Genomic DNA, 13,267 nt, shown 5'->3' with positions numbered 1-13,267 from the left:
CCCAGGGCTCCCGCACATGCCCCTGGGTGGCCTTGGCAGCCTTGCCCCTTTCTGGGCCTCAGTGGCCCAGGTGGCCCCTGAGACCCCTGCCACTCAGAAGCATAGAAGAATCTGACCCTGTCCAGCTCGGTGACCCCAGCCCGGGGCGCTTCCCCGCAGAGCAAGGAGCCCGCCGCCTCCCAGACCTGGAGCAGCAGCGGGGCTGGCGGGGTCCCGGCTCTCGGGCAGGCCATCTCTCTCCACCCGCCCGACTGCAGCCCAGACGCCACCGCCACGATCCATTACTTAGGGACCAAGGGAGGGCGTAATCTGGTGATGAACAACTGGGAGTTAGCGGAGGCCAGCGCTCTTTCCGAGTGATTTACTCAGCTCCCCCCACACTCGCACCCCTAATGCAATTATTTACTTTGTCATTAAACGCCCTCCTTCCACTCGCTATTCTAGAGCTTCTGGAGCCCATGGAATTGGCCGGAAAGCTGCTCCTTGGCCCGGGAAGCCAGAGCCGCCCTACGGGGCAGCGAGGCTCACGCAGCCTGGGGACTTGGCTGGGGTTTTGGGCCACGGCAAGGCCAGGCCCGATGCCACAGACCTCCCTCCCCTCTCCCTCTCCCTAACTTCCTCCCTCACCTCTCTCTCCTTTATTCCGTCGTCCTTTCTTCCTCTCTCCCTTCTTTATGAAAACGGAGGTATAAATCACATACCATAAAATTCACCCTTTAAAGTGTACAACTCAGAGGTTTTAGTGTATTCACAGGTTGTACAACCATCACCACGATCTAATTACAGAGCATTTCACCACCCAAAACGGAGCTCCATTCCATACCCAGGAGCAGTCACTCCTGTCCCCACACCCCACTCCCCCACAGCAACCACTGATCTATCTTCGGTCCCTGTGGATCTGCCTGTTTGGGACAGTTCACGTGAATGAAGTCATACAATATGTGGCCTTCTGTGTCCGCATCTTTCACTAGCATAATGTTATCAAGGCTCCTGCAAGTCAAAATATGTCTCGGTATTTCATTACTTTTTATGGCCAAATAATATTCCACTGTGTGGACGTGCTACATTTGTTCATCCATTCATTAGTTAATGGGCACTTAGGTGAAGATTCTGGCTATTATGAATAACGTTGCTGTAAACACTTGTACACGGCTTTTTGTATGAACATACGTTTCCAGTTCCCTTAGGTCAGTGGTCAGCAAACTCATTAGTCAACAGAGCCAAATATCAACAGTACAACGATTGAAATTTCTTTTGAGAGCCAAATTTTTTAAACCTAAACTATATAGGTAGGTACATTGTTATTAACTTAATTAGGGTAATCCTAAGGCTTAGGAAGAGCCACACTCAAGGGGCCACAGAGCCGCATGTGGCTCGAGAGCCGCAGTTTGCCGACCATGGCCTTAGGTGTATACCTAGGAGCGGAGCTGCTGGGCGCTCCCTCCCTCTCCCTTCCTCTCTGAAATCAATAAAAATGTTTTTAAAAAAAGATACAGCCAGGAGTTGCCGCAGGCCTTTCAGGCAGGTGACGCCTTCTCCAATGAGAACCATGACAGCAGCCCCGGTCGCCCACATTCCAGACTCACCCTCGGCAGAGCTGGCCAGGCGAGCTCCCTCGGCCCCGTGAACAGATGAGGTAAGGGCAGCCCACACTCATGCCTGGATGCGGACCCCACCTGCCTGCCTCTAGTTGAAGCACCTGTTGCTTTCCTCACCACCAACAGTCGGGAGGGATGTGACCACTGTCAGACTCCGGAGCCGCAGGACCTCAACCTACATGGTCTCATGGCTACACCCACCTGGGATCCCCAGCCACCCAGGGCTCACTCCAGGGCAATCAGGAGGCTTCTCCCTCCCACCACCCAGCCCCCCAGGTCCCCAGACAGCACTGCCCATCCCTGTGGCGCCTGGACCCTTCCCACTGCAAGTTGGGCTTTCAAGCTAACTGACTTGGCAGGCATCTGCCTTAAACCTCTCTGGCTGTTTCCCTGGTGCCTGGGGAGGGGAGGGGAAGAGGGAAGATGGAGAGGGGAGGTGGGGAGGGGAGGAAGGGAGGGATTTTGGAAGCTCCACCTGCCTCCCAGGCTGGAGCCCTTCTCAGTCCCCACGGGCCACTCTGCTGTTCCCCACACCGATGTCTACCCACCCTCCTCTCTGTTAACTGAGATGGGGGAGGCGGGGTGACCCTGCAGAACATGGAGGGCCCAGCTCCTGTGCCCATAGGGCTCTATGTTCAGTCCCCGATGCCTCCAGGTGTCCCACATCCACCCCAAACACCAGGCCTGACTCCATTATCTTCAAAATGTGCCTGAGATCAGAGGCGGTGAGACCTGGCCACAAACAGAAAATAAATTACCCCCCCCCCCAATGATAAATGGTTCTATTAGCAAACCAGATTGTTAAACTCCGATATAACAGCACGCAGGAAACTGGGCCCATCCATTCTCCCTCCGGCGCATACTGAGTTGTAAATAGGTTATTTTGTGTGTAAATAACACATTAAAACACAGCATTAGCTGTGTCTTTTGATAGAGAGGAAATTGTTACAAATAAATAATTCCGGACAGGAATGTAAAATAAGCCAGATTTAATAGTGCGTGCCTGGTGCAGCCGTGTTAAACATGACTAAAATGATAAAGCCCAGAATATACTAATAGTAAACTATGCTCTGACATCAAAGTAATGAGGCTATATTTCTACCAAGCTTGAGAAATGCTAAAATTAGTTTTGACAGAACCAAACATCAGGAAAATGTTTCTGACATAAATACTGTCAATTTGGGGAGCTGGTGTTTGGGCCAGGAGGGGGCAGGGCTAGGGGCAGCTGTGTCCACCCCTTGGGCAGGTCCTAGGAAATCCGTTTCCGGTCCCAATGGCGTCACCGGGGGACTGTTTGTGCTTCACGCCTCTGGACCTCAGTTTCCACATCTGTAAAGTGAACAGGTTCGAACGAGATGACCTAAAGTTCCTCCCAGTTCTGCACAGCCGTCCGCCTTACCCACGGGACCCAAGCGGATACCTGAAGCCACTCTATAAATACTGTGCTTTTTCTCATACATACATAAATTAAACCTATGATAAACTTTAATCAGGCACAACAAGATTAACAACAGTAACTAATATCAAAATAGAACAATTATAACAATATTCAGTAATAAAAAGTACGTGAAATATGGTCTCTCTCTCTCTCCAATAACCAATCGGGTAACCCAGGTGGCTACGGAGTGACTACGGGCAGGGATACGGACAGCGTGCAGAGGCTGGACAAAGGCATGATTCGTGTCCTGGGAGGGATGGAGCTGGACAGCACGAGATTCCATCACCCTATGCAGAACGGCACACAACTTAAAACTTGCCTTTTTATTCCTGTAATTTTCCATTTTATATTTTCAGACTGAGGTTGACTGCGGATAAGTGAAACCACAGATAAAGGGGGACTGCTGTACTTAGAAATAGCTTCAAAGCCCGCCCCCACCATCAACACTGTAATAGTTTAACATGTGCAACACAATGAAGCAGGAGAACTGAGGCCGTGCCCCGGAGGCGTGGCCCAGGCCCAGGGAGAGAACAGGAGCAGGAGCCCCGTGCCTGCCCTCAGATGCTTTCTTCTGCGTGGGCAGAGCTTGCCAGCTCCCGGTGCTGGCCAGAGAACACAGCAGCGTGGGTCCCACGTCAAACTGGTATGCCGGCCACCTCGACTAAGGAGAGAAGCCAGGCAGGGGAGGGTCTCCCAGGGCCAAGAGGGGAGGGGAGAGGTCTGCTGTGCTGGAGGAAAAGGGACATCCAGTCTGATTTTGGATGGCAGCTTTGAGCGGCATTTAGGGCATGAGGTCTCAGTGTCGTGCGTGAGACCAGGCTATGCGGAAGGAATGCTCACCCAGTTTATGTCACTAACATTTACTTCCCATCTCGGCAGGCACTCTGCTAGCCCTCTAGACACTCTCCACGCCACCTCACCATAGCCAGGAATTATCTCCTTTTCACAGACCAGAGACATGAGCTGCCTTGCCCCCGGACACACAGCTAACAGGTGGGGAGCTCGGAAGAGCCAGTCCCTTTCGTGTACTCTGCCGTGGACCGAAAGGAGGGCCAGCCCTCCCCCTGCGCCCAGGCCTCCAGCCCTCAGCACCCCAGGAGACGCCAGCGAGCCATCAGGAGTCATTCAGACCCACAGAGAAGACGCCCGGCCACCACGCTGTGCCGTTTCCTGGGTATGCCAAGCTGCTGGGGAACTGAGCTCTGCTCTCCAGAAAAAGTCCGAAGGGAACTGGCTGTTCCGTGTGGCTGGGCTGTTCAAACAAGCTCAGAAGCAGCATCAGCGGCAGTCCTGGAAATCACTTAAATAAGAATAATTGACCACTTAGTCACATCTGAGTGCATTTCCAGCCCAAGGCAAGAGCGTGTGGCCCCAGCCAAGCAGCGCAGGTAAGCCAGGGAGGCGGGCCCACTTGGTAAGTTCCAGGGGCCTCGTGAGGGAAGAAGGGGCCAAGGATCAGGCCAGCCCCAATGACCCTGGTGCCAGGGGACTGCAGGGCCAGCAGAGGCAGCTGGCTGCACCAGCCCACCGGGCACACACCTGGCATGATAGGGTCAGATTCACCCCCTCGTTCAACCATCATTACCAGGGGCAGGGCTCAATGGTGAGCAAACAGTGCTCTGCCCACACGGTGGGGGGGGGGGGGGGGGGGCACAGAAACAGAGAGGGGCAAGGACACCAGGGACTCGAGGCATTGATCAGGCAGGACACGGTGAGGCCACATGACGCGGGGGACCCCTAGCCCCGGGCGTCTCGGCAGGAATGCTCACGGTCTGGCCTGTTTACACATTCCGGTGTTTGAATTTGAGAAGCATTCCGGGACAGACGTGATGCCTCACTGCAGAGCAAAGATGCACCTCAAAGAAACTTGCCAAGAAGCCGCAGAGCCAGTGAACAAAACAGTGGCGGTGCGGGTTCCAGGGGCACAGAGGCCTCCTGCAGCGAGGGAGCTCTCTGCCGAGTCACGCTGTGCTCAGCCCTGTGACCGTGAGGTCACGCCACGTCCCGGGGTCCAGTCCAGCTGCATCTAGCAAGTGAGAAGCCTGTCACACATGCATGTGGCCGGGCCCCGGCCTGGGAGGCCCTGTCTCCGCAGGTCTGGGTGGCCTGGAATCTGCATTTGTTACAGTTGTCTCCTGAGATTCCACAGCGAGGCCAGCTTCAGACCTCTGGGCTGCTCCACCCTCAGGGTGAAGGGGAGAAGGATGAGTGCAAGAGGCCTGGGGCCGCCAAGCACACGTGTCCAAGGCAGCCTTGGCCCAGCGGCAAAGGGCTGGGACCCAGGTTTGATCTCCTGCCCTGTACTCCCTCCACCACTCTCGAGTGGGGAGACACCGGACATCAAAGCCTCCCCCCACCTGTCTGGCCTCAATGGGTCAGCTAGCAAGGGTTAGTGAAGGGCAGACTTTCTAAGGCACAGCACACAGACCGAGAAGAGAAAAACTGGTGAAAGCTCATAGTTAAGCTGGACCTCAGATAGAGCTGATGTGCCCAGCACTTTACATGGGCTCCTCGAGTAATCCTGACAACACTATGAAGTCGGTGCTATTATTATGTCCATTCTATAGATGAAAAAACTGAGGCACATACTGCCCAGGGTCAGGCGACCTGGCTGCAGTCTGGGTTGCTTCCTACCACTTCCCTGCGCTGCACGGCAGGGGCAGCTACTACCCAGGAGGTGCCCTGAGCCAGGCAGGCGGAAGCACGTTATATGTCTGCTGTAACCACAGAGCAGCTACATGTATGATTCATACTTCACACCTGGAAAGACTGGCCCTACCTCATACGGTCTAAAAGCACATACCGGAAGGAGACTCCCACCCTGTGCCCTGAGCCCCAGACCCCGCTCTCTGCTGGAGCGGCTGGTGGCCTTGAGCAAGTCCCTTCCCCACCTCATGTCAGCCTCCCCCACACAACGGAAAGGTGGCAAAGGGGAGGCTCCAACTGCTCGTGAAGGAGATGGCTCCACCTCATACCCAAGAGCTCCACACGGGGTTTCCAAGCTCTGTCCCCGAGGACACCGCCTCCCTTCCGTCCCCTCTGCTCCCTCAGACCGTCACGCTCTCTCATTCCCACTGTGCTGAGACCAGCTGGCTATCAAGGGACCTGAGTGAGACTTTGGATGCCATGAGTCACTCAGCACCTCGGCCACCTCTGCTAGGATGCAATAAAGCTCCAATGTCACCAGACCTCAGAGACATCGGTCCAATGCCCTGAGTAGGAGAATGAGGCCCCGAGAAGGGAGCGGCCTGTCACACTGGGACCCAGGGATATTGCTGACCTAGAACCGTAGCCAGGGACCCCTGGGCCACACCAGCAGGCGCTCCGCGCGCCATCCGCAGAAGGTGGGCATCATGGTCCCCTGGCACCAGGGACCTGTTCCCAGATGCTCTGATGGCCCCATGCAGGAACAGCCACTCCTCCCTGACTCCAGGAGGGCCCTTCCCCGGCAGGCTGCTCGGAGGGGGGCAGAGGGAGCCACATGGTGGGCTGGTTCCAATGACACAAGCCACCTGCCAGGGGCTGACAGGTTACATCACCCTCTGCTGGAACTCATCCCCGGGAGGGCTCCCCTGGGCAATAGGCGACAGGGGCCTCTGGGGGTGGGCAGGGCTGGCCCCCTGGGGTAAGGGTAGGTGGGGTGGAGCAGGGTAGGTGCCTGTTGGAGCTGCTGCACTCCAAGCTCTCGGCAGCTGCCTGCCCTGCCTCAGGTCAGACCTCTCAAGCTCCTGTTGTTGCTGCACCACTGGTGACAGCAGGTCTGATGCCGGAGGGGCTTCCCCCAGCTACTGCCCAGGTACTGCCTAAGTCTGTTCCCTGCTACTATGACACGACAGTAAATGGCAGTAAATGACGTGGGCAGTTCATAAGCCACTCAGCCCTGGCAAGGGAGAAACAGCTGAGGGCCCAGCAGAGACACGCTGAGCAGGCTTGCTGGCGCTCCCTCAGGCCTCAGGCGCCTGGGCCTGTGCATCAGGCAGAGGGACAGCTGGAGTCACCACAGGCAGGGCAGGCCCTGACCCAGAGGAGGGAGCAGGCCAGGTGCAGACACAGCCAGGCCGGGATGGGAGGCCAGCCTCCAATCCACCATCAGGCTCTTGGCGCTGACCTGCCCCCCCCTTCCGTCTGCCTCCTGGACACCACGCCGCATGAGAGTCCTCCCAGTGTCGTGCGATTCCCCAAGTTCCAACCCCGAGCTGCGCCAGCGTGACCCGTGGACAGCAGCCCCCACGTCATCTGAGGTAGTTAGGAGCTCAGGCCTTCGCCCTGTTCACGCCATCCCAGCGCTGGTTCGAAACGCAGACCCTTGTGCTGCCCAACTTCCTGGCCGGGCCCTGCACTCTGACAGCGACCCATCTGTGCTCACATCAAAGTGAGGGGCAACGCCCACACTCCACCCGTCCGTCCCGCTGGCCAAGGCGAATGTCCCGCTGCTGCCGAGCTGTGCTTGAGCAGCGAGAGCAACAGGGCGTGACTAAATGCACTTGAATAAAAGGGAAAGAAAAGAAATCTAAGTCTCTCCATTCCTCGGAGACAGAAATAGTTCTGTGGCCTCCAGATGGACTGTGCAGACACAAGGGGAGGTCTCGCCTTCCCGCCAAACTTTCCCACCGGGGCGCTGGCACGGCCAGTGGAAAGCAGAGTATTTCTCTCCTACTCTCCAGGGCAGTAAAATGAGAGGCTGTGGCTCCATAATCCTTCTGCTATAATTAAGTTGGCCAGAAATTCACCTAAGGATACTAAATTCTGTACCTGACCCTCTAATTACAGCCAGAAGGGATCAAGAGACAATTACTTCTAAAAGAGTCCCTGCGGGCCAGAGGCAGGAGCAGTGTCTGGCACATCTCAAATGTGCCAAGTGAACACACCCCAGGGCTGCCCAGCAGCCCCCGGCCTCCCTTCCCCCCTCCCCTCTGAGTTCTCAGGCTCTCCTGTTTGAGCCGGCCCAGTCCCCCTGCCGCAGATCGGGGTGGCCAGACCTCAGGAAAGCCTGCAGGCACCCGTCACAGTGCCTAGGATCCGGGAGCAGGGCGCCCTCCTCTTCACCCTCCATAAACCCAGCACGCCTGCCCGATGACATGGGCCACCAGTCCAATTAAACCCTGACGGGCTAATGAAGGAGACCCCTGCTGCCCTCCCAAGTGTGCAAAATAGAAAGTACCTCCTTGGGCAGCCGCTGCGGCCGCGGCCACAGCCAGAGCAGAGGTCTTCCTGCCCGCGTCGGAGAAAGCAGCGCCCTCCGGGATCGCACTCTTGCCTTCTTTTTTCTCCGCAGCGGCTGAGGCGGATGTGTCCATCTTAGCTGCTCATGGTCCTGGTGGGAGCCCTAAAGAGAAGACAAAGACACTCACCAACGCTGCCCCAGACCCAGCCGGGAGCGCCGACCCAGATTCCCCGCCGCCACGCAACCCACTCCATTCTCTCATAATTGGGAAGGAGGGTTTAATTAATTTTGAGGATTATTAGTTCTGAGACTCATCTGGTCTTTGAACGACCTCACGGACAACAGGTGCACGTTTTCATTATTTTTACCCCAGATTTTAAAACCTAAGCAACAAGTCAGTTCCTGCCGCCGAGTGGTGAGCAGCGAGGAGAACTGCATTGAGATATGAAGTCAGCATCACAGTTTTCTCTAACTCAGAATCACAGGAGAGAAAAGAAATCGAGAAACAACAGCGTGGGGGTCCAGGAAAAAAAGCCCTCGTTTCCTGTCCCTTCCCTGCTCACCAGGCTCCATCTTTCATTTATTCATGTGCATGTCCGCTCACTCATTCATCCTCACATTCTCCATCATTTATTCACGCACACACACTCAGTCAATAGATTTCTAAGCCCCTACCATGCAGCCGGCATCGTGCCTGGTGCAGAAGACACAACACAGTCCATGGAGCATACATCCTACTTCAGAGACAATAATAAGTAAGGGGAAGTCAATGTGTATTTAGCTCCAGCTAGAGAAGGGGCCTGGGAAGAGAAAGCAGAGCGGCGGGATGGGGCAGGGTGCAAGGGGCTTGCCGCTGTGAGGTCAGAAGGAGCCCAGGACAGCCAGGGGGCAGAGGCCAGAACCAAGGGCCTGGGTGGGAGGGCCTGGCTTGTGTGAGCAGCAGCAAGGAGGTGAGCGCAGGCCCTCGAGGGGGGACAGGAAGTGACTCATCATGAAAAGGGGTCATTCTGCTGTTGTGTGGAGAGCAAGTTTGGGAGGAAGGGGCACTATTGCAGTGACCCCGGGAGCTACGATGGTGGCCTGGGTTGGAGGGAGGTGGTGGACCGTGGATGTGCTCTGCAGGCAGAGCCAACAGGACCTGGGAGAGCTTGGGTGCAGCTGTGACGGAAAGAGGGGTCATGGCTAGGGAGGAGCACCCAGGGGTGCAGGCACGGGAATGCTCCCTGCTGGCGGTGGGTCACAGCAAGCGCTTCACTAATATGCTTCATCACTCGCACATGCGGCTGACTCAGCGTTTGTATCAGATGTCACAGAATAGAAATGTGAAAGTCATTTTTCAAAAAAAAAGTGAGATGTCAAAGATGGCTCCAATTTTGACAGAGCAGCTGGATGAATGAGCGGCGGTGCCATTTGCTGAGATGGAGCACCGGGTGGGAAGCAGGTCCGGGGCAGAGGTCAGGAGCGCGGTTGGGCCATGAACCTGTGAGATGCCTATTAAGACCCCCAGAAACTGCTGGAGATGCAGGTTGGAGCTCAGGGGAGGATTGGGAGCTAGAGAGGGGAATATGGTGGACCCAGGGCAGGCAATGCTTCCAGATCAGAAGCCAGCCAAGGAGAGTGAGCAGGAATGGCCAGTGAGGGGAGGGGAGGAGGGAAAAGCCCAAACACCAGGAGAAATGTCTTCAGGAAGAGGAAGGAACAGTCAGCTTGGCCACAGGAAATGAGGTCAAGACTAGGAAGATGAGATCAAGCTGCAGGTTCAGCCACACGAGGTGACCAGGGTCCGATGGGGTCAGGAAGGGTCTGGGACGAATGTGGAAACAGAAGCCATCTCTCAGGAAGCTTTTCCATAAAAGAAACAAAGAAAATGGGTGACAACTGGAAGGAGTTCAGGAGGCCGTGGTGGCTGTCCCAGGAGGGAGGCGGGCGGGTCCGCTGCCCGTGGAAGGGACCGCCCTGGTAGAGGGCTCGTGGACCACGGAGTGGCAGAACGGAAGGCAGTGGTCACTCCATCCCTGGGGCCTCAAGGCTAAATCACCTGTAGGAGCCAGAATTTCATTTCTCAAATCTGCACCCTACTCGGTGTCTTTCTAAGTAAAAGTTGGAGTGCACGAGGGCACGGTGTGGCGCATGCAAGACAGTTCCCAGGGCCGCTGGCTGGCCGAGTGAGCAGCACTCCCAGTGTGGTCTGCACACAACAGCCTGGCTGCTTTTGCCACCTTCAAACTCCCCGTCCAGACACCCACGGCAGATGGGGACAGAGACGTCTTCTGAGGATTCTGATATGTGATGGAGTTCCCTTTGATCTCAAGATTCCAGATCACTACCTGATCCTTCAAGACTACTTGTAAAATCTGTTCTTTCAGATTCTGACTGTCGGAATGGCCTGGGCCTGCTCCACCTTCTCTGCTCCCTTAGCCTGGCCCCAGTCACTTGAGCTGTACCTTTGAGTCACCTTCCTCCTCCCCAGTCCCCCACACATCTGATCAGCTGTAATGGCCATCGTTTCACCACCAAAGACCTAACCAGCACCGCCTCTCCCAGCTGGCTACTCTGTAACAAGTGTTCTTCCATCTTGGGTTGGCCCTGGGCACCTTCCACACCACCTTGCCCCGACCCCAGGTCACCATCCATCTGACAGCCAGGACCCTTTCTCAAAACCAAATCTCAAGACTTTCCTAAACTCTCTCGAACAAGTAGCAGCTGACATCCATGTGCCACATACCTATCAATAAGAGGCCCAAGACCTGGCACTAGCACTGCCTGCCTTGTTTCACAGCCAGGCCTCGCCTGAACTCTTCCAAGCCCAATACAAGTAGCAGCCATCTGCAGATCTCTCTGTAGCTCCTGTCAGGTGGCTCCAGGCAGTGGCTGACTTTGCACCTCCCGGGAGGCCCCAGAGCCAGTGCACCCAGTGGATAGCTTCAGATCACACCAGATTACAACTCTACACATCCACAAGTGACACACTCAAGGGGCAGACCCAGTGAGCACCAAAGTCTCACTGAAGCAAGTCCTGCTCCATAGGGGTGTCTCCTGCACATCAGCTCTTCCACTGTAGTTGCAGCTGGTCCTCACAGCCAACTGGCCTGGTGGTCAAGTACTCCCAGTGACGCCAACAGCAATCAAGGCTCAACGACAAAAAGACTGTGCACACAACCCACAAAGGGGCGTACCTAGAGTGACCAGCTCAGGGGACTGGGGAGGCTGAGCCACTGAGCTCTACAGGACACCAACTACACAAGGCCACTCTACCAATTCCAGGAGACATAGCAGCTCTACCTAATATATAGAAACAAACACAGGGAAGCAGCCAAAATGTAGAGCCAAAAAACATGTCACAAATGAAAGAATAGAAGAAACCTCCAGAAAAAGAACCTAATGAAATGGAAGCAAGCAAACTACTGGATACAAAGTTCAAAACAATGATTATAAGGCTGCTCAAGGATCTTAATGAGAGCTTCAAGGTACTTAATAAGACTTTCAAGGATCTTAGTGAGAATTTCAAAGACATGACAAAGGACCAGTCAGAATTTAAGCATACACTAACTGAAATAAAGAATAATTTACAGCAATTCAACAGTAGAGTAGAGGAGTCTGAGAATCAAACCAACGATTTGGAAGATGAGGAAATAAAAATACCCAATCAGAAGAGCAAAAAGAAGAAAAAATATGAAGTTAGTGTAAGGAGCCTCTGGGACAACTTCAAGTGTACCAACATTCGCACCATGGGAGTGCCAGAAGGAGAAGAGAGAGAGCAAGATATTGAAAACCTATTTGAAGAAATAATGACAGAAAACTTCCCCTACTTGGTGAAAGAAATAGCCTTACAAGTCCAGGAAGTGCAGAGAACCCCAAACAAGATGACCCCAAAAAGGCCCACACCAAGACACATCATAATTAAAATTCCAAGGGTTAAAGACAAACTTAAAAGCAGCAAGAGTAAAGCAGTTATCTACAAGGGAGTGCCCATACGACTGTCAGGTGATTTCTCAACAGAAACTATGCAGGCCAGAAGGGAGTGGCAAGAAATATTCAAAGTGATGAATAGCAAGGAACTACAACCAAGAATACCCAGCAAAGCTATCATTTAGAATTGAAGGTCAGATAAAGAGCTTCACAGACAAGAAAAACCTAAAGGAGTTCATCACCATCAAACCAGTATTATATGAAATGTTGAAGAGTGTTCTTTAAGAAGAGGAAGAGAAAGAGGAAGAGGAAAAGGAAGGGGAAGGGGAAGGGAAAGGTGAAGAAGGAGGAGAAGAAGAAAAAAAGGTAACAAACATGAACAATAAAAAGGCAATAAATACATACCTATCAACAATTGAATCTAAAAATAAAAATAAGTGAACAAGGAATCTAATGAACAAAATAAACTTATGAATAAAATAGAACCAAAGGTATGGAAACATGGAACAGACTGACCAATCTCAGAAGGAAGTGGGGAGTGAAGATCTTACTAGTATATGCACATGTGCATAACCCATGGACACAGACAATAGGGCGGTGAAGGTGTGGGGTGTGGTGGGAACTCAGTGGAGGGGGGCAATAGGGGGGATCAAGGGGGCCATCTGTAATACTCTCATCAATAAAGATTTAAAAAAAAAACAAATCTCACCACATCCCTCCCCTGGATCAAGGCCTTGCTGAGCCCCCGGGCCTTCAGGTAAAGTCTTTATCTGTAATACTCTCATCAATAAAGATTTAAAAAAAAACAAATCTCACCACATCCCTCCCCTGGAGCAAGGCCTTGCTGAGCCCCCAGGCCTTCAGGTAAAATCTTCCTGTATCTACCTGCAGCCTCCTCTCCCCACCTCCTCTTCACACTCAGTTCCCTTTAAACCACCAGGCCTCTGTTCAAGCCATGCCGCCAACCAGAGACTCTTTGCCGTTTCCTATTCCTTCTTCAAGATGCCACTCAGATGTCCCTTCCTCCAGGAAGCCCTCCACTCCTTCAACTTCTGGACCCCTGCAGCAACCAGACACCCCCTTATTGTACTCATCATCCCCTCCAGGCCAGGCTGGCGTGGAACAACTGCTCAGGAATGCGGGTCAAAGGCTGTGAGG

General features: G+C 54.0%; 1 protein-coding gene across 1 annotated transcript in view; it reads right to left on the bottom strand.

Annotated features, from left to right (window-relative positions):
- GLI2 (GLI family zinc finger 2) overlaps positions 1-13,267 on the bottom strand; it is a 250,336-nt gene that overhangs the window by 184,946 nt on the left and 52,123 nt on the right. Inside the window, exon 2 of the mRNA XM_014547887.1 lies at positions 8,198-8,362. Coding sequence (XP_014403373.1) covers positions 8,198-8,333 — 136 coding nt within the window. The 5' untranslated portion in view covers positions 8,334-8,362. The remainder of the gene's footprint in view (positions 1-8,197; positions 8,363-13,267) is intronic.

The sequence above is a fragment of the Myotis brandtii genome, unplaced genomic scaffold (genome assembly GCF_000412655.1).
Source record: "Myotis brandtii unplaced genomic scaffold, ASM41265v1 scaffold488, whole genome shotgun sequence".
NCBI classification, from domain to species: Eukaryota; Metazoa; Chordata; class Mammalia; order Chiroptera; family Vespertilionidae; genus Myotis; species Myotis brandtii.
Note: the sequence above shows the minus strand (reverse complement) of the source record. Positions and strands in the feature narration are given on the sequence as shown.